The sequence below is a fragment of the Herpailurus yagouaroundi genome, unplaced genomic scaffold, assembly GCF_014898765.1.
Source record: "Herpailurus yagouaroundi ecotype Mexico unplaced genomic scaffold, PumYag 190, whole genome shotgun sequence".
In the NCBI taxonomy this organism is placed as follows: domain Eukaryota; kingdom Metazoa; phylum Chordata; class Mammalia; order Carnivora; family Felidae; genus Herpailurus; species Herpailurus yagouaroundi.
Window position 1 is genome coordinate 2,575,472 of NW_024412421.1, and position 25,111 is coordinate 2,600,582.

The 25,111-nt window shown below is 39.3% G+C and overlaps 2 protein-coding genes across 6 annotated transcripts in view; one reads left to right on the plus strand and one right to left on the minus strand.

Annotated features, from left to right (window-relative positions):
* Window positions 1–13,088, minus strand: part of ABCC11 (ATP binding cassette subfamily C member 11) — a 74,528-nt gene extending 61,440 nt beyond the window's left edge. For 2 of the 5 annotated variants that reach the window (XM_040497948.1, XM_040497945.1), the window contains exons 1-3: window positions 12,309–13,087; window positions 3,008–3,150; window positions 1,116–1,252 (exon numbers count right to left, since the gene is read on the minus strand). In XM_040497948.1, coding sequence (XP_040353882.1) covers window positions 1,116–1,252; window positions 3,008–3,106 — 236 coding nt within the window. In that variant the 5' untranslated portion in view covers window positions 3,107–3,150; window positions 12,309–13,087. Of the gene's footprint in view, window positions 1–1,115; window positions 1,253–3,007; window positions 3,151–12,308 lie in introns of all 5 variants that reach the window. The other 3 variants (XM_040497947.1, XM_040497946.1, XM_040497943.1) reach the window with 3 other exon arrangements.
* The window catches only part of LONP2 (lon peptidase 2, peroxisomal), a 104,551-nt gene continuing 88,862 nt past the window's right edge, over window positions 9,423–25,111 (plus strand). The window contains exons 1-4 of the mRNA XM_040497949.1: window positions 9,423–9,757; window positions 16,463–16,697; window positions 20,536–20,667; window positions 22,017–22,139. Coding sequence (XP_040353883.1) covers window positions 9,525–9,757; window positions 16,463–16,697; window positions 20,536–20,667; window positions 22,017–22,139 — 723 coding nt within the window. The 5' untranslated portion in view covers window positions 9,423–9,524. The remainder of the gene's footprint in view (window positions 9,758–16,462; window positions 16,698–20,535; window positions 20,668–22,016; window positions 22,140–25,111) is intronic.

The following is a 25,111-nucleotide window of genomic DNA, read 5'->3' on the forward strand; positions in this document are numbered from 1 at the left end:
ACACTTAAGCACTCACATTATTTATTCTTGGTGGAGATAAGAGCAATTCAGTGGGAGTGATGTGGTGATGGGAGCTCAGGTTTTCAAAAAAATAGGAAAACAACTCCAGTTCGTTGATAAAATCTTAGCAAACATGTGAGAGAGAAGAGGGGATTGTTAATACAAAACAGTGTCCTTGTGGCAATTCTAGGATGATTCTAGAATCATTCTAGAAGAATGTTAATAAATTCCGTAGACAATGAATAAATGAATATGTACCTGATTCTGTGCAGAACCCTGAAAGCAAGATTGTAGAAGTCAGAAAGACATTTGGGAATGGTTATTTTAAACTTTGATTTACTGGAGAAGGATACATTGAATTTCTTTAACTCATAAGTTTAAGGGTACCATCATAGGGCATTTAACAGCTCCTCATTTCTCTTAGAATGAAGACTAACATATTTAATGTGCCCTGTGGAGACTTATGTCCCTCTGCAATCTCATCTCATGCCATGCCCATCATCACACATGATTCCAGTGATGCTGGCCTCCTCAGTTCCTGGACACATCATGTTGTATTCCTTTCACCTCAAGGCCAGGCCTTTGCACATGCTGTTCCCTCTGCTCAGATCATCCTTCTTTTACTTTGGCCTGGTAAAATCATGTTTATCCTCCAGAGCACAGCTTAAGTACCAAGCACCTACCAAGTTGTCACTGTTTCAATGTCCCTCAGCACCGCCCACCTCCCCCCTCCCCCAAACTTCATAGCACTGTCTTCAAGCAGCTTGTAACCACATGTTTATTTACGAGTTTACTTGTTATTGTCTTTTTCCCCAATGCGTGGTCTATGATGGGCAAGAATCATGTCTGCCTTGCTTAGTACTTTTCCTCTGAGGTCTAGCACAGTGTCTGGTAGGTTCTCAATGAATCTTTGTTGGATGAGTAAATAGATGAATGAAAGAATAAATGAATGAATGATCTGACTCTGCCTTCTGATGTGCCTCAGGCTGCTCTAGACTTATTTGGCTGTGGTGGTGACATGAATGTTCAGACATCTTTGGGAGGGATGTATGTGTTTGTGTCTGAGGAACATTGTCATAATGGGTACTGCCCCTCACCTCCCCCTCAGAACTCACTGTGGCTTGGGACGGAAGGGAATCATGGTTCTCCAGGCAGCATCATACTTCCCCCAATGGAGCTCTGTTGCTGTCCCTCGTGTCTCAGGCTTCCTCACCTGCTGGCTCCAGGGGCTGTCTTCTAGGGTGTAAGTCTTCTTGGGAAAGAAAAACCAAAAGAGCATCAGTTTCCTGACCTCATACTGTCCTGGAGTGTTGGCCACCCACGGATGATGGATCTTTCCACATCCAGCTGCTAGAGTCAGAGAAAGACAAACACTGTATGATCTCACTTATATGTGGAACTTAAAAACAACACCAACAAAGAGCTCAGAGAACAGATCAGGGGTGGGGTGTGGGCAGAATGGGTGATGGGGATGAAAAGACACAAACTTTCAGTTATAAAATAAATAAGTCATGGGGTTATAATGTATGGCATGGTTGATACAGTTAATAATACTGCCTTGTATGTTTTAAAGCTGGTAAGGAGTAGATCTTAAAATTTCCCATCACAAGAAAAAAGTTTGTAATTATATGTGATGATGGAAGTAATATTGTAGTGACCTTTTTGCACTATATGTAAATATTGAATAAATGTTGTACACTTGAAACTAGTAAGTTTCACATCAATTATACCTCAATTTAAAGAAAAAAATAAAAGAGCGGTGCCTGGGTGGCTCAGTCAGTTAAGCATCCAACTTTGGCTCATGTCATGATCTCACAGTTCATGAGTTCGAGCCCTGAGTCAGGCTCTGTGCTAACAGCTCAGAGCCTGAAGCCTGCTTCAGATTCTGTGTCTCCCTCTCTCTCTTCCCTCCCCTGCTCACACTCTGTCTGTCTGTCTCTCTCAAAAATAAATAAAGATTTAAAATTTTTTTTAAATAAAAAAAAAGGTTGCTGGGTAGGGAATAAGCAGTGGGCCAGGAGTTAGGACAACTGAGTCCCAGCCTTGGGTATGCCCTACATTCACTGGGTGCCTCTGGACAGGTCACTCTACCTCCCCATTTTTTTATCTGTGGTACACAGTGTAGACAAGAATAAAGGGAGCTATAGTTAGTCACCCACACAATGTGAGACCAAGTTGCCCTCTGAGAGTAAACCTACCAAAAAGAAATCAATAAGTAAGAAAGTAAGCCCCAACATTACATGTGACCCTTTTGATAAAGTGGGAAACAGGGGCATCTGGGTAGCTCAGTCAGTTAAGTGGCTGACTTCAGCTTAGGTCATGATCTCCAAGTTCTTGGATTCGAACCCCACATCGTGCTCTGTGCTGACAGCTCAGAACCTGGAGCCTGCTTCGGACTCTGTATCTCTCGCTCTCTGCCCCTATCCTGCCTGTGCTCAGTCTCTCTCTCTCTCTCTCTCTCTCTCTCTCTCTCTCTCAAAAATAAACATTTTTAGAAATTGATAAAGTGGGAAACAACTAAAATAAAAAAGAATATTGTCTTTAGGACTTCATATAGGATAAATAATAGTATTTTAGAAGCATAGTAAGGGATTGATGAGAAAAGATCTGGGACAGTGTTTACTTCAGGTAGGGAAAGCTGGGGAATGAAGTCGGGGAGAAAATCAATAGCTGGATGTGATTGTTAAGGTCCAAGGTGGTGAGTTATTGATGGGTTTACAGGTGCTTATTGTATTATTATAAGTAAATACATAGATAAATAGGCGATAGATAGATAGATAGATAGATAGATAGATAGATAGATAGATAGGTATAGGTAGATAGATAGACCAAGAGGGTGTGTCATGACCAGGGAGTACAATTCATCTAATTGTGAAGCCTGAGATCCATTAAAAGAAACCAAGGTTGAATAAATATGGGACAAAATTTTCTAACCTAATTCATGACCATTGAGAATACCCTGTCAATTCAGTTTCCTGGTATTTTGATGCAAAGGAGACCTACTTACATAGCTGAGTCCTGAAACCATGTCATTGCTCATGTCCATGCCAAGATTCACGAGGCCACCAGAAGACCTGGGGACCCAGTATATCCTCTTCCTGGTCATTTTCAGCTCTTCTGCCAATCCTTCTTTTCCAAGAATCAGAGAATCTGAAAAGGCAGCAGGTAAGAGCAGCTTAGATTCAGCCCTGAGCAGTCAGAAGAGGGGGACATCCCCCTGCAGGGAGTGTGCCGGGGTCATGCAGAAGGTTGGGCCACTGACACAGCACCTGTTCCTCCCTCTTCCTGGAATGGCTCCCTCTTTTTAAACATCTACTGAGGCTTAAGATCACTTAGGGAAACATTTTCTAATCACCCACTCCCAACCCTACAACTTAGGGCCAAGCCTGCTCGTAGAACCATGCTTCTTCTCTTACCCCAGTTTGTAATTAAATATTTGTGTGAATCGTTATTTGTTCAGAGTTCATTTCCCGCTCTAAATAGAGAGCCTCACAAGGACAGGGACATGTCTGTTTAGCTCACTATTGAATCCTTGGAGACTGGGAGAGTGCTAGAAGGATCGCAGGTGCTCAGTAAATAAAGGATAAATGGATGAGTAAACAAATTTAAAAAATGCAATTTTGCCATTTTCTGACTCTCAGTTTTCACAGAATCAGGGGATTGGAGCTGGACATAATTTAGGAATCTTAAATAACCCAAGGTATTTTAAAAATATATTAAAATGCGGGGGCGCCTGGGTGACTCGGTGGGTTAAGCATCCGACTTCAGCTCAGGTCATGATCTCGCAGTTCGTGAGTTTGAGCCCCGCATCAGGCTCTGTGCTGACAGCTTGGAGCCTGCTTCGGATTCTGTCTCCTTCTCTCTCTGCCCCTCCCCCGCTCATGCTCTGTCTCTCTCTCCCAAAAATAAACATTAAAAAGAAAAAAATAATAAAATATATTAAAATGCTTTCCATTTTACCTTTCTGAGTATGTGACTCACTTCCAGAACACCCATGTGCCTGGGTTGGGGGAGGGGATGGCAATTAAGAATATTTCTGAAGGAATGGAAAAAGAGAGTATATAACAGGGTATGACCAGAGTATGACCAACAGGGCCAGCATCATGGGGTATGACCAGTGCCTTACAGAGCCTTATATTCAGAAAGGCCCAGGCTTAGCTAAGGCTCTACTGTCACATTCTTGAAATCCTTAATAATTTGGAACAAGGAGCCCCACATTTTCATTTGGCACTGGATCCTGCAAATTATGGAGACTGTCTTAGGGTTCAGATACAGCTCTTGACATTGAAATATTGGATTGTGCTTCGAGTAAGTAGACTTGCACACTACCCAGTCTTGGGAGAAGAATTTTCCAAACGCCTTTATTCCATTCCCTCCCATCCCACTTCCTTTCAGCAAATCACAACCAGAACTGGTGGATTCCATTTCTGGAATTCTGCTAGAGACCATGCAAGACAGGGTCCCCAGACGGGGGGCATCAGGGTATGAGATATACTTGCCATGTGACGCTATAAGTGAATCTTCTCAGGGATGATGGAAATGAACAAAGAGAGAGAAGGACATGTTTTGGGTAAGAGAGAGTGTCAGACAATTTGTTTAAGACTCTGGGAAGAAACAAGATTTCTGGCTGCCATGAACCAGCCTGGAACACAGACACATTACAGTAAAATTGGTATAATTCAATAGAAGTCCCTGTGGATCAGACCACAGTGTATTGCAGTACAGTTCATTCACTACCTAAAGATTTCCAGGGGAGGGAATGGCAGGAGGCAGGGAGTGGAGGCAACAAATTCTAGATTGCAAGTCATGAGCTGGCAAGGGGCTGCATCATTGGCGTGCCAATAAATGTTTGTGTCTGTACCAAGCTACCATTGCAATTGGTGAATGAGCGTAGTTCCAACATGAATGCAGCTCGACATTTTGCTTTATGTTAATAAGTAAGAGCAAAATGAAATATCAAGATGTATGAAAAGGGTCACACCTAATTTCTTTGTTTGGTCTCTAAGAACCATGTTCTCAAATAAATAAATCAGATTTTCTGTCACCTTTCTGCTTAGTATGATCTGCCAATCTGTTTTATTTTTAAACACCTGCAGAGAGATACACTGAGGATTTCAAAGGTGTGACCCTTTTCTACACAGCATTTGTCCAGGAAACTAAAAACAGGGAAAAGTAAACCAAATGGAAATTAATGAAATGCAAACGTGTACAATGGATATATGTTTGCAGAACACAAATTGTTCATCCTAACGTAACTGGACCTCTGCCACACATTAGCATGGGCCACCCTCCAATGTGATGAGGTCCACCTCTGCTTCCTTGACTGGCCAGGCGGAATTCCCTCCAGAACTTTCTTTGGCAGTCCTTGAGAATTCATTGGCCTCCCAATTTCCTCTTGGGAAGAACCAGAGTGGAAGCATATTCACTCTGATTAGTGGCAAGACCACCACTGTGGTCAGGGTAGGGACCAGGATGTGATGGGAATAAAAACAGAGAGGAAACAGATGTTTCCAGCCCTGTATTCTCCCCATTTCTTGGGGGAATGGGAGAGTCATGATTACGAACTTGGTTTAGACATGGGCCATTTGCATATGATGAAACAGTTTGGGAACAAGGCAGTGGCGGGGGGGGGGGGGGGCAGAGCAGCAAGGTAACCTGTGGCAAGAGCTTTCTGGAGGAACTCACTAACTTCCTCATTGTGCTTCCCACATACCCAGCAGGATGTAGTGTCTAAGGCCAGAGGATACACCAGTGGGTAAGGGAAGTGCCCAAGGAAAGGAGCAGAGGCACCTGCAAGCCAGGCCCCAAAGAGGTTTAGATGATTAGACCTTCCTCCTATACCTCTCTTTTCCAGTCCATTCACACCCTGTGCTAGTCAACTTTCTCTGCCCCAAGGTTTATTCCCTTTTGCTAGTTCCAATAGCTTCTGGAGGAAATCTTCCCAGCTGCTGAATCCCCACATCCCAGTGCCTGGCCTTCTCCTCTGTTCCAGCAACTAGGAAGCACTTCCCCACCTTGATGTTTGCACCAGTCCTAATCTCTACCAAGAACATTCTCCTTCCAGCTCCTCACAGAGCTGGTCCATTCTCACCATTCCAGTCTCAGGTCAAACACCACCTCCTGGGAGTAACCTTGCCAGACCTCCCTACTGAACACTGAAGTCCTCCTCCTATCACCTTCTACATAGTTTCCTATTACATTTCCCTTACTTATCAATTTCTGAAATGGCCATTTCTTTCTTTGTTGGCTTATTTATTTTCTGTCTACCTCACTAGAATGCAAGCTCTTTGAAACCAGGGACCGTGTTTGTCTGTTCATTGATGTATCTGTGAATCTAGTGTACAGTGCTCAGCATACAGTGGATGCTTAATAAATATTTGATGGAGGGGTGCCTGGGTGGCTCAGTAGGTTAAGCATCCAACTTCAGCTCAGGTCATGATCTCATGGTTCGTGGGTTTGAGATCTGCGTCATGCTCTGTGCTGACAGCTCAGAGAGTGGAGCCTGCTTCGGATTCTGTGTCTCCCTCTCTCTCTCTGCCCCTTTCCCCACTCATGCTCTTCTGTCTCACTCAAAAATATATAAACATTAAAACATTTAAAAATAATAAATAAATATTTTGATAGATAAATAAACAATGTAGATGTAGAGTCTTTCAAAGAAGGAGCCAGGAAAGCCACAAAGTCACTAAAGACCTCACATTTAGAGTCCTGATGCTTTCCCAGGTGGGCTGACACATCCATCACAGGAATATAATCATAAGATTAAAAGAAAATATTCATCAAACAAGCAATTTAAACATGGACCTATTCCCACTGCAGTTTCTATAGTTCAGTGTGAATTTGTTTAAAAAGAAAAATCCTTGGGGCACCTGGATGGCTCAGTCGGTTAAGTGTCCAATTCTTGATTTTGGCTCAGGGCCATGATCTCTTGGTTTGTGAGTTCAAGCCCCAAGATGGGCTCTGCAACAACAGCGCAGAGCCTGCTTGGGATTCTCTTTGGCTCTCCCTCTGCTCCTACCCTGCTCACACATGCTCTCTCTCTTTCTCAGAATAAATAAACTTTTTTTAAAAAGATAAATTCAGTGATTATGTGAATAGAATACCAATTTTGTGTGTTATTCTTGTTATGGGGGTAGGAGTATATGTGTGCAAGTTAAAAGCATTAAACATAAGTGTCTGAGATATTTATCACAAAGTTTATCAGATGGTTTTTAAATTTCTTTGTTAAAACCCTAAGAGCCTCAAAAAATCTAACCCAGCCATTCAGGGTCTCTGCAAACTGCCTAATTTCAGTTTAAAACTGCCAGGCTTCTCTGTCCAATGATTCAAAAAAAATCCTGAGCATATTCTAATAGAGTGGGATAAACCTCACAACCATCTTCATAGGATTCTGTATAATTAGGAGTATAACTTGATGGGTAAAATTCGGAGCGTTCACAGACGGCATACAGCAGCCAAAATGGTCTCTCGAAAACATAAACTGGAAAAGTTATTCTGCAACTTGGAACTGCCAGTGGCTTATGTCAGGCTTAGAGTAAGGCCTTGACTTCTTTCTAGACTCCCTAACGAATCTTTTTCCTCTTACATTGCCCTCCTGACCCTGCCCACTTCTGTTATCCATACCACAAACCCTCACTCTCACTGAATTTCAGGAGAAGGTTCTGCAAATATCCAAAATTCATTCCAGCCACAAAGTCTTTGTGTTGCTTCTTTGGCCTTGAAACAGCACCCCCTGGACCCTCACCCCCTGAGGTTTGCATTGCTACCTCTCCAAGCATGGGGCCCAGTTGAAATGTCATCTGTCCAGAAAGCCCTTCTCTAACCATCTAAAGGATTTATCACCATCTGAAATTATTCTCCTTGCTTATTGTTTGTTTCCCTCACTAGAAGTTCAACTCCATGAAAACAGTAACCTTGTCTGTCTTGTTCACTGATGTATCCCCAGCACCTAAAGTAGAATCTAGTACCTGGTAGGTATTCTAATATTGCTTAGTGAGTGTATGAAAGAAGGTAGGATAATGTCAAAGAAAGAGCTGTGGGCAGGAGTGTTCAAGTTCCTGCATTTCTGTCTCCACCATAGCAGCCTGTACACCTGCCTTCTCCTTTCCCTTATCTGCGGCTTACACAGAAACATACAGTTCCACCTGCCCTGTATCACACTCAGTCTTCTATGGGGCTGTCCCCCTGGCCGAGAGATGCGTGAGGGTATAAACCTGTCTTATGTCATACTCTCCACAGTTAGCCCAGGGCCTTGCACTTAGCAGTTCTTCTGTGAATGTTTGTTGATTTGAATGAAATTTCAATTCTCTCTTGGATTCTAAGAGCAGTGCTGGACTTCATAGTCAGGGAAAATTTTCCATCTGCAACCTACAGCCAAACCCAAGTAAAATCCCAACATGAAGAGGCTCCTAATGGCCAAATTTGAAACAATTCAAGCAATGAAACACATGATACTACTGGGTTATAATCCATTACAAAAATCCATGAACTCCTACAAACATAAAAAAATTGAATAGGTAAATAATGAGGGAGATGTGCAGCTTTTTCTTACAGAATTCCAATTAATACACATAATATTAACTCCCCACAACATATTTATTACTTATAAAGAGAAAAATGCTAACTTACAATAGGGAAACCTGGCAGATATCACCTTTACCAGGTAATCAAAGTTAAAATCACCATTAATAATACATTTCAATCATCATGTATCACCAAGAAGGCCACATCTCTTCTGTAGTCTTTCTGCAAAAAAAAATGTATAATGTTGATCCCAAGAAAACATCAGATAAACCCCAATTGAGGGACATTTTATAAAATAATGGACCAATGCTGTTTAAAAGTATCACGGTTTTAAAAGAAAAAAGAAATATATATATATAGATAGATAGATACAGATATATCTATCTATCCATATATATGTGTGTGTGTGTATATATATATACACACACACACACATTTAAGGAGACATCACAACTAAATGAAAAGTGATTTTTCTGGGATCCTGGACCAGAAAAAGGGCATAAGTGATAAAACTAGCAAAATTTGTATAAGCTCTACTCATTAGATAACAGTGATGTTAATTTTCTGATTATTATAAGTGAACGGTGGGAACTTTTTATTGCAACGTTTAAAAAAATCTAATACCAATTCGAATGAAACATTAAAAACATTTCAAGTAGATACAATTTAAACACGATCTTCTCTCTAGCTTCAACACCGGGGACAGCCCTGTGGCTGAGCCTCAGGAGAGACTGTTAGAGCAAGCCTGGAGAGCGAAGGTCTCACGGGGCTGTAGTGCGCCTCTCTTTGTACACTTACGCCGCGCACCAGCCGAGCGACTCCGGGAGGGGGCGGTGCGATGCTGCGGGGGTTTGAGCCCGGGGGCGGGCCGTAGGGCGGAGCCGGAAGCAGCGGCGCGCAGGCGCGCCGACGGCTGGGAGCTTTGGCTGGGGCGGTGGGGCTAGTGCCGGTCGCCGCGTCCTGCTCCCTTTGACGCCCCCCTAGCGCGAATAGCCGTCGCCATGTCGTCGGTGAGCCCTATCCAGATCCCCAGCCGCCTCCCGCTGCTGCTCACCCACGAGGGCGTGCTGCTGCCCGGCTCCACCATGCGCACCAGCGTGGACTCGGCCCGCAACCTGCAGCTGGTGCGGAGCCGCCTGCTCAAGGGCACGTCGTTGCAGAGTACTATCCTGGGGGTCATCCCCAACACGCCCGACCCGGCCAGCGACGCGCAGGACCTGCCGCCGCTGCACAGGTAGGCCCCGCTGCCTCCCGCGGTGGCGGCGGCGGGCGGCGTGGCCTCCTCTCTGGACTCCGGCCCAGGCCCCGTCCGGCCTCGGGGCGCAGGGGCAGCCTTCGCGGTTTGGTTATCTCTTCAGTCACCTCCCATTGTGAAATGGGGATGACAGATGTCTGACCCATGAAGTAGTGAAGACTATGCCATTAGCTGCCGCTGTTAATTTAGGTTCTCCCCTTCGCCCCCCAGATCCTCAGACTCCTAAGCCAGTGCTCTTAACTTTCCGGGCCCCCACCTCTTATCCTTCCCTCCCTTACTCCTCTTCGTTTTTGTTGGTGGTGGTGATGGGTTTTTTGTTTTTTTGTTTTTTTGTTGTTTTGGTTTTTTTTTTTGCCCTCTTAAGTGAGACACTTGGTACTCCACACGCTTTCTCTTTTTCCTGTGCTATCGTAAACTGCACTACCCTTTTCATTGATTTTGGGGTACCTCTCTTCCACACTATTTGTCTGCCTCTTGTCTTTTCCCCTCAGTTCCTACCCACGTTTTCCCTTGTCTGCCTTTCTGAAACTTTCTCATATTCTCATAGCTTCTCATTTCGGATACCCCAGCCTTGCCACTAGATTGCCCTACACCATGGCCTTAGTTGTGTGACTTTGTGTTTTTGTTTTTTTAATTGTGTGACTATGACACACAACCTGTGCCTATTTCTTCCTCTGTATTTTGGAAACTAACAGCCTTCATTTCTTGGGTGTGTTATGAATACTAAATGAAATAACCTTTGTGCCATGCTTGATAGTAGTCCAGTACTGTAGCCACTAAACACATGTGGCTAGAGAGCACTTGAAATGTGGCTGGTCCAAATTGAGATACTAGAGTGACCAATTGTCCCGGTTTGTTGAGGACTGAACTAGTTCCAGCAGTGAAAGACCTGTCTCCCAGGAAACACCTTGAGTCCCAGATAAACCAGTATGATTTTGTGATTAGTCACCACAGATGTGCTTTAAATATACAGTACACACTAGAGTTTGAAAACTTAGTGTGGAAAATGTTTCGCTGACTAATAAATTATACATCAATTAAATGTTAGAATGGTAGCATTTTAGCTGTTTGGGGTTAAATAAAATTTAGTATTTCACCCATTTCTTTTTACTTTTTAATGTGGCTACTAAAATTACATATGTGGCTCATACTATATTTCTATTGGATAATGCTGGGATATAGTATATGCTCAACAAATGCTATTCTCTTTAAACACACCTCCCCAGCCCCTGCCTCCTATCCTTAACTCTTCTTGAGATGTTTTTAATTTAGAGCCCTTGTTTACCTACTTGCAGTTACTCCTTTTTAAAGTTAGGGATTGCAGACTGAACGATTTTGAGAATGTTAGGAATGCCTTATTTTTATCTAAAACCTTTTGGGTATATATATTTTTAAAAGGAGAGTCCAGGGGCGCCTGGGTGGCGCAGTCGGTTAAGCGTCCGACTTCAGCCAGGTCACGATCTCGCGGTCTGTGAGTTCGAGCCCCGCGTCAGGCTCTGGGCTGATGGCTCGGAGCCTGGAGCCTGTTTCCAATTCTGTGTCTCCCTCTCTCTCTGCCCCTCCCCCTTTCATGCTCTGTCTCTCTCTGTCCCAAAAATAAATAAAAAACGTTGAAAAAAAAATTAAAAAAAAAAATAAAAGGAGAGTCCATAACTGTCTGCATCTCTGAGAGGAGACTGATATCTCTCCCCTCCCAAAACAAAGCAAAACAAACGAACAAAAAACCTGTAACAGTCTCTTATTAGCCCATATTGTAAAAACCTTGCATTTCTCAAGCACCAAAAACATTTTGGCTTCCATCTGATCTGCTGCTTTGGTTATTGCTTGCATGGAGTTGGATACTTTTCAAGTTTCATTAAACTCTGATAAATTGTGTTGGATTCTATTTTCCCTACATATGACCCCATCCTTAAACCTGTGGTTATACCACAATTTTTGCTTTCTCTGCCCAGGCAATTTGATTGCTTGTTGAGGGAAGAGTGCTCATGATTAGATTTTTTTGTTTTATTTCTGTACATATGTATGGTGATTACCCATGGGTACACTGAATTTCAAAAGTAGATTTAATCATATTTTAGGTTGTTGGTATATTCTGGGAAGATTTTGGATGTTTTTAAATTTCTTTTATGTAAATCCCTCCAAAACATCAATAACTAAATTTTCCTGCTTGGAAGTAATCATTAATATATTCAGATGATATGTAATATGATCCTTGATGTTCAAATTGCTGCTTTTGTTTTAAATTAATAGCAATATTGTTTTATTTACGTTATAAAACATACACTGAAGATTCTTCCTAGAATTCTAGCATTATAAGGACTATCTTGTTATCCTAGAAATATTGTTTGCTACTTGAAAAATCTATCTAGAAAGATTGTACTGCATTCCTTAGCATTAGCCTCCAAGGTCTTTTTTCTCTAATATGACTTTTCAACACTCTTTAAAAAATTTTAAAAGCCTCACTAGTGCAAATATTGAGTTACCCATAACATTACTGTTTCAATACATAAATCTGTCCTTCCTCAGTTACCTGCTTTTCCAGATGTTAGTAGTACCCAAAGGGGAGGCCAGGTGCTCTACTCCTGTCTCTTGTTTCCTTGAGACCATCCAGGTGACATTGCCTCAGTCTTCAAGGAGCAGCAGAAATAATTTGTTCCCTTGTGTTCCTTGTCACACAAAGTAGCAGAGCCAGATGTTGACTTACCTGAACAACTTCCTTTAGTGTTTTGAATAGGACAGTCCCTTTCTATATGTTAGTGTGTGGGCATGTTACCTGACACAGGAGCCTTTTTAAAGGAGGAGCTTTGGATTATCCATACAGCTTAGAATTTGGCTCTTATGCCGCCTCAGGGCACCCTGCTTGACTGGACTTGAGTGAGCCATTGTTTCCTTAGTGAAGATGGATTATAATTTAGCACTACCTATACCCTGTCCTTTCGTGCATTTCAAGATGGTCATCCAGTTTTCTTCCAGCCTTACATTCTTCAGGGTATGTGACTTCACTTCCTCAGAGTGCTGATTTCTCAGTCCCTCTTCATTTTTTGGCTTCTTCCTCTGAGACTGCAAATTAGTTTCACTGGCATTTGTCTCACAAGAAACGAATGCTTTATATATAGCAGATGTACAGTTTCTTATTTTGGGTCAACTCTTTGTCCAGGCATTACTCCTATTTTTATCTGTTAGCATTCTTAGGTATTCTTAGGAAATATTACCTGATGATCCTAACATTTTAAAATTTAATCTTTTATGTTAGCAACTATGTAATGGATAGCTCCACTTAGATTTTCCTAATCTGCAGTTATTCTTTTTATGGAAAGTGTCTATAAGTGGCGTTTCTTAAATTCAGAAATGAAGTTCTTAATTTATTATTTTTTTTAAGTAATCTCTGTGCCCAGTGTGGGGACTTGAACTCACAACCCTGAGATCAAGAGTCACATGCTCTGTTGACTAAGCCAGCCAGGCACCCCCCAGAAACGAGGTTTTAATAAAGGAGTGAAAACCAAAGTCCTGTAGCAGCAGAAGTCTCGTCTGTTGTAGAACTTGGAGCTATCCTATTAGACTTCTTGTTTTTAAATTATTAATCATGATGATGAGTTTTGCCCAAAATTAACAAATATTCAAGAAGATAAGTAGGGTGAAGACAAGCGAAAACTAGAAAGATGTCCCAGTTGTTCTTTCCCAAAGAAGTATAACTTTTGATTCCAGAGGTTTGGTAGAAATGCTTACCTTGATGAATCAAGGGTAATTAAGATATAAACAGGAGATATTAAATAATAGCTGTGCTTTCCGGTATCTTACCTACTTAGAAGCTATGTTAATAAGTATTTATTTGTACTTCTTATTGGTACAAATTTACAGTGTCCATTGTGGTGCTTAAAGTAAAATTTGTCTTAAAACCTAATTCAGGCCCCCTATGCAGTATTGCCTATGCAGTATCTTTGTAATCATGGATAATTAATCTGTTTACCCTTTTGAATCTCTTACTAATTTATAATAAGGAAATAATGTTACCTTCTTCACAATAGTGAACGGCAGTATATAATGAGATAATACTTATGAAAGGCTACAGAGCAACGAAGCTGTATGTTGGAGGTATTATTTTTCCCCAAATAGGTATAGTTTTATATGTAAGTTTCACAAATGGAGATTGGGGGAGGCCCCATATTCTTTCAACATGGCCAGAACTAAACTAGTGTCATTACAGAAAAAGATTTGGAAGATTGAAGATTCCAATAAAGGTGGAGAGCTTTAAAGTAAAGAAAAAAGAAAAGAAAGTGGTTGGCATATAAACCAGAGTTTGGGTATTTACACAGTACACTCATCTTAGAAAACTGTAGTGCTGCTTTTAGGTTTTCCCACCACTACAGTTGATAGTTCTCAAATATTTTTGGAACTCTTAAATTATCTAAGTCCGTTTTCAAAGTACATAAATCATACCCATCCTAATCAGACTTTGTTTGGATTAAAACAATATTTTACAACTCTGAAAGGAGGTCCCAGTTAGGACTTTCAAAAATTCTTTGAACTATAAAATATCACAGTAATTAAAGTGTGGATTTACAGAGCTACTACCTAAAGGGAAGGAACACTACTCATTTGAATGTATGAAAATCAGAATGTTGCCTTTTGGTCAAGCCTAATAAAGCAAATATTAATAGAAGAACTAGAATATTTAGAAAGATGACTGATTTAATTCAAAGCCTGTTATCATAGTAGGAACATATTAGATTAATTAAATATTTTATTTACTTATTACCTATATATGTATAAACTATTGCCCCAATACAATAAAACTTGTCTAAAATAACATTAAACATGGTCCTTTTTCACAAGAGCTTTCCACCCAAAATGTCTTTCACCAGATACTCTTTCTAACCACCTATCATTTCACAGATCATGTTTTTTCTTTAAAAAGGGTACATTCTAGTCAGCTATAATTGATTTAAAGTAAAACCCAATTAACGAATGTAAAACCTTTATATATTTTATCTCATTAGGAGGAGAGGCATTGTATAAATCCAACTCGATCTCTTTTCAGTCTGAAACATCTTCCTTTCACAGTTAGTGAAAGTATTCTGCTTGCTTTATAAGAAAACTCATTTTTAGTCTCACTTTAATCAAGGACATGGCTCAAATAATGAAAATTTATCTCCTAATCTGAACGTTTGGACTTGTCTCATATCACTTTGGGTTCTCCTTGGTTTCCAGTTTGCAGACTCCTTAGGCCACGGATCCAGTTTGTTTGTTGTCTGTTAATGTTGCTGGCAGACAGAACTGTGACCTCTCTGCATTGCGCAAGCATTGATGGTTGTCATCCGAAGGGAATTGTAGTTTTGGTCTCTGATCAGTTCAGGTATTGCTAACTTTCTCAGGCAATCTGAGTTGGTTTTCAGGAAGTGGGAGGTATAGCCTACTACCATTTATGACTGAAGAAAAGCAGCCACAACACAAATAAAACAATAGGGACTTGCCAAATTATCTTAGGTTTTTTAAAGTATATCATATTTTTTCTTCCCACCAAATTATCTTCCTGATTTTTTGGGTTTGGATACCATTTGAATCAGTTTTTATCCATGTACACATGATATGACTGAAAGGGTGAAGGAAAGTTGGACATCACTCAAAATAAACTGAATGGCAGAGGGAAGCCAAAAGTTCCACATAATCTATGGAATGAATAATTTATAAGGAAGTAGTCAAGAATAAATAGTGTATAGGAGTAAGCAAATTCACTGAAATATTCACACTGTATTTGTGTGTGATTCAGTATGTTTGAGATGGGCAGTTGCGATATTCCAGGATTACCATTTCCCCAGGGTGTTGGGAGTTCTAGTCACCTTACTTCGTTTCTTTTCTGAAATTGCAACCCTTCCTGTGGCTGAGGGGAGAAGATATAATTTTAGTTTGGGATTTAGACGTGTCTTCCGAATGTGGAGCTTTGTATTTTGTATAATTTTGGCTTAGTTTGGGTGAGACTTCCTTTCAATGAATTAAGGTTATATGTGACTTGGTCAGAATTCTATGTTCTGATAAGGAGCTAAGACTTAAATAGAACTTTTTTAGTTAGTATTAGATGGGGTGTTTACCACTTAGGTTTAGGTTTATAACTTTAATCATTCATGACAGTGTGTGCCCTCTAATATTTAGTCCCCACATTTAGAAATTTCATATTCATGGACATAGATGTTAATTTTCAGATTTGGTGACAGTTTGTGATAAGGTAGATACGTGGAAGTTTCAGTAATTGATTCTGTAAAAAAACCTGGCTTGATGTTGTTAGCAAAACTGGTTATTAGAACAGATTTCTTAGGTTGGCTTAACATCATGCTGTTTATATTTCAGTCTGTTTAAAATGCTAGTATTCTGGTATAATATTGCCTAATTCCTAGAAAAATGAATTTAAGCTATGTAATTGTCAACTACTTTTACATTTTTATTTTTAGGAATTTCTACCTAATCTTAAAGGAGGTAGTAATTAGAATGAGATGGCCTGCTTTGCCCCCCCTTCTCATGGTAATGACTTCATAGACCATGTGCTGGATGCTAAATTAGAGAAATAATTCATTTCCACTTCAGATGTTCTTTGTTCTTTAAAGGATTTCTCAACAAAGGCAACCTTTTGAGGCAAGGGTCAGTTTTACCACACTGAACATTTGTAATGCTGCTGTTTTGTGTGTTTTTCAGGATTGGGACGGCCGCCCTGGCAGTTCAGGTTGTAGGCAGCAACTGGCCCAAGCCCCACTATACTTTGCTGATTACAGGCCTGTGCCGTTTCCAGATTGTGCAGGTCTTGAAGGAGAAGCCATATCCTGTTGCCGAAGTGGAACAGTTGGACCGGCTTGAGGAATTTCCCAACACCTGTAAAACTAGGGAGGAGCTAGGAGAACTATCAGAACAGTTTTACAAATATGCAGTACAGGTGAGTTGCTTTTAGTTTTTTCCTTAAAACTCCATTTTCTTCAATTCCTTTGCTGCCCTAAGACATGATGAATCTGTTGAGTGGTTGCAGTTTTAGGGCAGCATATGTTTAAATGCTTTAGTAATATAATATATTGATTTCAATTTGCTTGTGTCTGTGATTGTACCTAAATCATTCTAGGAAATACTAGCCAACCCTGTCTGTTTTTTCAAAGAGTATTTCTAGAGCTTTCCTTATAACTTGCAGTGTCTCCAAACCAGATGGTTCTTAAATCTAAATAATGCTAGAAATTAAAATATTGCACAAAAGCTATTTGTCACAAGAACATCTAGGTAGCAAATTATATAACTGTTGGCTCAGAAGTCAAGGCCACACTGAGATTGGCAGTAACTATGGAAGATGAAGTCTATGGTAGACTGATTTCTAAAATGGTTCAAGCCTTGATTAACTAGAATGCTGGAAGGCAGGCACATATTAGGGGTGAATTAAATATTTGACTTTTTAATTCTAGGTTTGAGTGTTTTGGTTAACTTTCAGTTGAACAGAAAGCTCCTCCCCTCACCCCATTTTATTTGGAACCTTATTGAAATATATCATAAAATGTAGTCTTCTACTTTCTGTTGGTGTCATCTAGTGGCTGTTACTGGCTCTGTGAGGATCAGGCAGAGTCTAAAGGTCTTAGTCATTGAAAAGACTGTGCTCACAGTGTCTGGCATTTGTACCTGAAGTGGCATTTGAAGCAACACACTTTTAGTATGGTGCACAATAGGAAGATAAAAAACTTGAATCTATAATTTCTATGAGGACTGAAAGGTACAACCTACTCTGAACAAAGAAACTTCATTTTGAAGACTGGAATAAGTGATTATGCCAGTTAAGAAGGAGATGGAGGGAGAAAAGAGTGTGGAAATTCCTCAAAAAATTAAAAGTAGAACTACCCTGTGACCTAGCAATTATACTACTAGGAATTATCCAAAGGATACAAAAATGCTGATTCAAAGGGGCACATGCACCCCAATGTTTATAGCAGCACTATCAACAATAGGCAAATTATGGAAAGAGCCCAAATGTCCATCAACTGATGAATGGATTAAGATGTGGTATACATACACAATGGAATACTACTTGGCAATGATAAACAATGAAATCTTGCCATTTGTAACAAAGTGGATGGAACTGGAGGGTATTATACTAAGCAAAATAAGTCAGAGAAAGACGTATGATTTCAGTCCTGTGTGGAATCTGAGAAACTTAACAGATGAACATTGGGAAAGGAAAGAAAAATAAGATAAAAACAAAGAGGGAGGCAAACCATAAGAGACTCTTAAATACAGAAGTAAACTGAGGGTTGATGGAAGGAGGTGGGTTAAATGGGTGATGGGCATTAAGGAGGGCACTTTTTGGGATGAGCACTGGGTGTCATATATAAGAGATGAGTCACTGGGTTCTATTCCTGAAAGACTATACTGAATGTTAACTAACCTGATAATGAAAAAAAAGGAAGGAGGTAGAGGGAGAAACAATTTTTTTTTTTCTGGGTTATGCTCCCTGAGTCTTCATTCTTCTGTTAGACACAGCTTCATAGAGATTGAACTTTGCTTTTTACTTCTCCTCACTTTGAATCAACAGAAAAAATTTAGACAGGTAAAGATTTATAATGACATTAAAGGAATTTTTAGAGAGAAACATCATAATTTTACTGCTATCCTGCATCTAGTTTAATTTTTGGCTTGTCTTCTGATCTCAGTCCAAATTAAGTCATGTTTTGTTTTCCTGTCCATGTCTAATTTTCATATTAATTATGTTTATAAATTTCATTGAGTTAGGGTATCATAATTTTATCCTTCCTCTTTTTAGACATTGAGGTTGCTTCCAATTAATACTTTTCTTTCATCTCCTACATTTCCTTTTATAGCCCTCCTTGGTAGACTTCTTCAATAACTTCCTGACCAGTCTCCTTCTGGTTTTTTTTTTTCTTTGACCCATCAGTTCTACGAAGTTTTGGACCTGCCTTTCCCCTGGAAAAAAAAGACTTTAATGAGTATGGGATAAAGTTTAAATTTCTTAGGATAACATTAAAGGTCTTCCTAATTCTATTTAATCCCATTTTAACCATCTTCTAGTCACACTGTTCATCAGAGTGCTTCACAGTTTGTTGTTTCATGTCCCTTCTGTTCTCTCTGCTGGGAGTGCTCTTCCTTTTCTGAATTTTCAGATTTTACGCTTTCCCAACTCCTGTGGGCTCTTAGTGTTCCTTTGCCTGTGCTTCCACAGTCCTTTATATGATGCTTATCACATTGTATTGAAATTTATCTTCTAGGTCTGTTTCCCCTACCAAAGTCGAATTCATCCCTGCTGTAGCCATCCCATACTGAGCAGTACATTGTGTCTAACAAGTAGTTTGTGCTCAGTAAGTGCTTGCGAAATAAGTTTTAACTTTTATTTTCTTAAGATGAATTCTTAGGAGAAAGGGTCTTTAAATTTTATTATCTACTTCTCCCACCTGAATAACTTCATCATAACTGTGCTTTCATTCCCTTGATTCTAGGCAGGCAATGGATAGGTTCTTAAATTACAGTGCCTTTAGAAAGATTTGATTACTACTGGCCTAAGAAATCTTACCAGAGTTATTACTAAATGAGGATTTGGCATGTCATCTTTGAATTAGCCACTGTGGGCTAAGTTTTGCTGCATAAAGTACTCAAAAATCTCAGCATACAATATTACAAAGGTATATTTCTCACTCATGCTTTATGCCTAAAACTAGAGCATGTGGTGATCTACCTGTTAGAGTCACTGAGGGACTCAAGAGGGGTAGACATTCATCTCAAAACATGCTGAGGCTGGAAAAGGAAATGTGGCAGATCTCTCAGTGGTTTTAAATGCTTCTGCCCAGAAGGAGCTGTCACTCCCTCTCCCCCCGCCCCCCATTTCATGGATCAAGGCAAGACTCCTAGCCTCATTTGTATTCAGAGGAGGTGAGAAAGAGCAGTCCTGCCATGTACCCAGAAGAAAAGTGGAATTTTTGTCAGTAACCTAAAGATTTCTTTCAAGGATATACCCTGGAAGTTGTTTTTATAAAAACCATTCACAGTCAGTGCTCAGATTCTACTTAATCCAAGTGTTCTACTAAAAAACAGTATTTCAACTGGTTAGCATAATAGCATCAGCTATGTTAAATTTCAAGAATTTGATAATTACACTGTGATTATGTAAGAGAATGCCCTTGTTCTTAAGAACAAGGGTCATGATGTCTGCCACTTACTTTAAAATGTTCAGTGGAGCGCCTATGTGGCTCAATTGGTTGGATGTCTGGCTTTGGCTCAGGTCATGATCTCACAGTTCAAGTTGGGCTCTGTGCTGACAGCTCAGAACCTGGAACCTGCTTCGGATTCTGTGTCTCTCTATCCCTCCTTTGCTTGTGCATATGTACCCTCTCAAAAACAAATAAATGTTTAAAACAAATAAATAAAATGTTCAGCAAAAATGTGTGTGTGTGCATACGCTTAGAGAGAAAAAGGATATTGTACTATTGTAAATTTTCTGTAGATTTTTATTTTTTTCAAAATAAAAAATAAAATCACAAATTTGCAAAACCTTTTAAACATTTGTATTATACACATTTGAGGACCATTTTTGCTTTTCAGTTCTGATTGATATTTTGAATGTACTTCTCTCTTTTCCTCTGAGGCCAGTAAAATGCCTAGATTCCTAGTAATCAGTGATCTTTCAAAAACAAAGACTCTGAGGCCTGAACATTAAACCTATATAGCAACTTGACATTTTAAATTCACAAATAATACCAAATTTCATTAAAAAGACTTCTTTTTCCTTGTAGTTGGTGGAAATGTTGGATATGTCTGTCCCTGCAGTTGCTAAATTGAGACGCCTTTTAGATAGTCTTCCAAGGGAAGCATTACCAGACATTCTGACCTCAATTATTCGAACAAGCAACAAAGAGAAGCTCCAGGTACAATATTCCCTTCTTTAATACTAAGTTGTTTTTATTCAAGACAATAAATTTTGACCTTCAGTAAGAGATACTGGAGATTCACAGTAGTTGAAATGTTCTTATCCTAAAATTGACTTTTACTGGTTGCTTTATATTTTTATATACTCAAGCAAGTCTTTTATTCACATTGTCAGTACTAGTAGTTTGTTAATTTATGGAAGAAGTTAAAGTGAAGAATAATTTTTAAAAATGGTAAATATATATTTTGTCTATTTTTAAACATGTGGAGCTGTGACCTTTTCTTTGTGAATTGCCTGCTTTATTAGAATTCTTCATGATGTTTCTTACACAAAGCATCCCTGTGATGCAGTATTTATGATTTTCAGTTTCTATTTCTTTAGAGTGAAATGAGTTGTAAAGACACTCATTCTGCACTCATTAGATTCTGCATTTTCCCCCAAAATTGTAAGTTTTGTTGCATACTTACTTTTATAGTATTTTTAAGCATTCTGTTTTGAATCTTCCTAGAACATTTAAGTTAGTTTTATTGAAACGTCCTTTATTTTATCAATTTATGCACTTATGTCGTAACAGTTATATAGCAAATCTAGCAAAATATAATAGTGAGTGCACCAAACAAAGAAAAGTGTATACACACCTACTCTAAACACAAAAATTCTGTTCAACTGATAGGAGCAGAAGAGTGCTGGGGTACCAGAGAGTAAGCTGGCTGTGGACGTCAGCAAGGATGTTTGGGGGAATGGAGAGTGTTAGTTACTCAGAGCATTAGCAGAGGTTGATTAAGAGTACTCGTGTTCTTTCATGAATGTAAAAATTTAATATTTTCAACCTAGAATCTGTTTAAACCTAATATGTAGACAACTATCTGGGTTTTAAGAGAATAATGCCAGAAAGAGTTCACATTAAATGTGTGTTTTGGGGCGCCCGGTGGCTTAGTTGGTTAAGTGTCTGAATCTTGATTTCAGCTCAGGTCATGATCTTAAAGTTTGTGAGTTTGAGCCACACATCAAGCTCTGTGCTGATAGTGTGGAGTCTGCTTGGGATTTTCTCTCTCCCTTTTTGTCCCTCCCCACCTCAAAACAAATGAATAAACTTAAAAAAAAAATGTGTGTCCTTGCTGTTGGAACAATACACATGGCCTCATTTTTAAATGAAAAGTCAAGATTCCTTTTTTTTAGGATTCTAGTGATTTAATAGAATTAATCTTGGTGTGTTGGCCCTAACTTAGCTGTGAGTATTGATATTTGTCTTTCTTACTTAATAATTTAAGTCATGACTCTGACTGCCTTGTTTTGTGGGAGCTTGTGTTTCTGAGAGATTCTGCTAATCGACTCATGTCCCCTTAGATTTTAGATGCTGTGAGTCTAGAGGAGCGGTTCAAGATGACCATACCGCTGCTTGTCAGACAAATTGAAGGCCTGAAATTGCTTCAGAAAACCAGAAAACACAAGCAAGATGATGATAAGAGGGTAAATATGTCCTTTAATTGTTTCTTTGTGTTTCCAGTTGTTTTTATGTGATGTGAGATTCAGTTTTTTTGAAGTAAAAAAAAAAAAAATGGAATAAAGAAAGGAACAAAGAAAAAATTTCATTGGTTCTTAGCATCCAAGTTACGGATAGCATTTTGAATTTGGTGTGTGTTTCTAGTCCTCTTCCATGTCTGGATTTTGTTTTTAACATATTTTCTCATTTTCTGTTCTTGGTAAATTTGGGTAATCATTGAAAGGTATACTTTACTAAGCCATTTCTCTTTGCCAAACATTGTGTGTTGTTTCCAATGTTTTCTATATTTTAAAAGCTAAATAACTGATGAGTGTCTTTGAAAATAATTGGAGGGGGGAGTTGTACATCTTACATTTTTTTTTTTAAAGTTTTTGTTTTAACTCCAGTTAGTTAATGTACAGTGTAATGGTAGCTTCAGGTGTACAATACAGTGATTCGCTGCCACTCCCATACAGTCCCCTGGGGCTCGTCACAACAAGTGCCCTCCTTAATCCCCATCACCTATTTCCCTCATCCCTCCCACCACCTCCCCCTTTTAACCATCATTTAAGAGTCTGTTTCTTGGTTTGCCTCTCTCTCTTTTTTCCCCTCCCTTTGTTTGTTTGTTTTGTTTCTTAAAGTCCACATATGAATGAAATCATATGGTATTTGTCTTTCTATGACTGATGTATTTCACTAAGCGTTGTACTCCCTAGGTCCATCCATGTCATTGCCAATGGCAAGATTTCATTCTTTGTTATGGCTGAGTAATACTCCATTGTGTGTGTGCACGTGTGTGTATACATATATATGTGTATACGTGTATATGCCTATGTATATATGTGTATGCATACACAAATTCTTGATCCATTCATTTGTGGATGGATACTTGGGCTGCTTTCATAATTTGGCTATTTTAAATAATGATGCTTTAAACATCAGGGTGCATGTATCCCTTTGAATTATCCCTTTGAATTAGTATTTTTGTATTCTTTGGGTAGATGCCTAGTAATACAGTTGCTGGATCTTAGGATAGTTCTATGTTTAACTTTTTGCAGTACCTCCATACTGTTTCCACAGTGGCTGCACTGCACTGGTTTGCATTCCCACCAACAGTGCCTGAGGGTTCCTTTCTCTCCACATTCTCACCAATGGCTTGTTGTTTTTTGAGTTTTTGATTTTAGCTCTTCTGATAGGTGTAGGGTGTTATCTCATTGGAGGTTTTTTTGTTTTTGTTTTTGTTTTTGATTCTGTTTTTGTTTTTTTTGGGCTCTCACACTTCACCTCCCTGGTGCAGCAGGCTAGATGGGCTGGTGGTATGCCCTCAGTGGACTGGAGAGTCCTCAGGATCCTACCTCAGCCAGGGAGCAGCACCGGCCATCACCTTCATTGCACTCTCATATAGTTTTGACTTGCGTTTACCTGTTGATCAGTGATGTTGAGCATCTTTTCATGTGTCTGTTGACCATCTGTATGTGTTTGTAGAAATGTCTATTTGTGTTTCTGCCCATGTTTTAAGTGGATTATTTGTTTTGGGGTTTTATAAGTTATTTTGGATAATAACCCTTTTTATTTATTTATTTTTTATTACTATTTTTTTTAATATTTATTTATTTTCAAGAGACAGAGAGACAGAGAGTGAGCAGGGGATGGGCAGAGAGAGGAGTCACAGAATCCAAAGTAAGCTCCAGGCTCTGAGCTGTCAACAGAGCCTGATGCAGGGCTTGAACTCACGAGCTGTGAGGTTATGACCTGAGCTTAAGTTGAACACTTAACCAACTGAGCCACCTAGATGCCCCTGGATAATAACCCTTTATCATATATGTCATTTGCAAATACCTTCTCCCATTCCATAGATTGCCTTTTAGTTTTGTTGATTGTTTCTTTCACTGTGCAGATTTTTATTTTGGCGTAGTCCTAGTAGTTTATTTTTGCTTTTGTTTCTCTTGACTCAGGAAACATATCTAGAAAGAAGTTGCTACAGCAGATGTCAAAGAAGTTACTGCTGATTTTTATGATTTCAGAGTTCACATTTAGCTCTTTAATCCATTTTTAATTAATTTTTATATATGGTATAAGAAAGTGATCCAGTTTCATTCTTTCATATGTTGCTGTCCAGTTTTCCCAGTACCATTTTTTGAAGAGACTGTGTTTTTTCTATTATATAGCTTTTTCTGCTTTTTTGAAGATTAATTGACCATATAGTTGTGGGTTCATGTCTGGTTTTCTGTTCTGTTCTATTGATCTATGTGTCTGTTTTTGTTCCGGTACCATAGTGTTTTGATTACTACTGCTTTGTAATATAACTTGAAGTCTGGAATTGTGATGCCTCCAGCTTCACTTTTCTTTTTCAAGATTGCTCTGGCTATTTAGAGTCTTTTGTGGTTCCATACAAATTTAAAATTTTTCTAGCTATGTGAAAATATGCTGTTGGTATTTTGATAGGGATTGTGTTAAATGTGTAGATTGCTTTGGTGGTATAGACATTTTAGCAATATTTGTTCTTCCAATCCATGAGAATGGAATGTCTTTACATTTCTTTGTGTCATCTTCAATTTCTTTCATCAGTGTTTTATAGTTTTCAGAGTATAGGTCTTTTTACCTTTTTGGTTAGGTCTATTTCTAGGTGTCTTACGGTTTTTGGTACAATTGTAAATGGAATTAATTCCTTAATTTCTCTTTCTGCTGCTTTATTTTTGGTGTATAGAAATGCAGCAGGTTTCTGTACATTGATTTTGTATCCTGTAACTTCACCAAATTCATTCATGGTTCTAGTGGCTTTTTGGTAGAGTCTTTCAGTTTTTCTATGTATAATATCATGTCATCTGCAGATAGTGCAAGTTTTACTTCCTCCTTGCCAATTTAGATTCCTTTTATTTCTTTTTGTTGTCTGATTGCTGTGGCTAGGACTTCCAGTACTATATTGAATAAAAATGGTGAGAGTGGACATCCCTGTCTT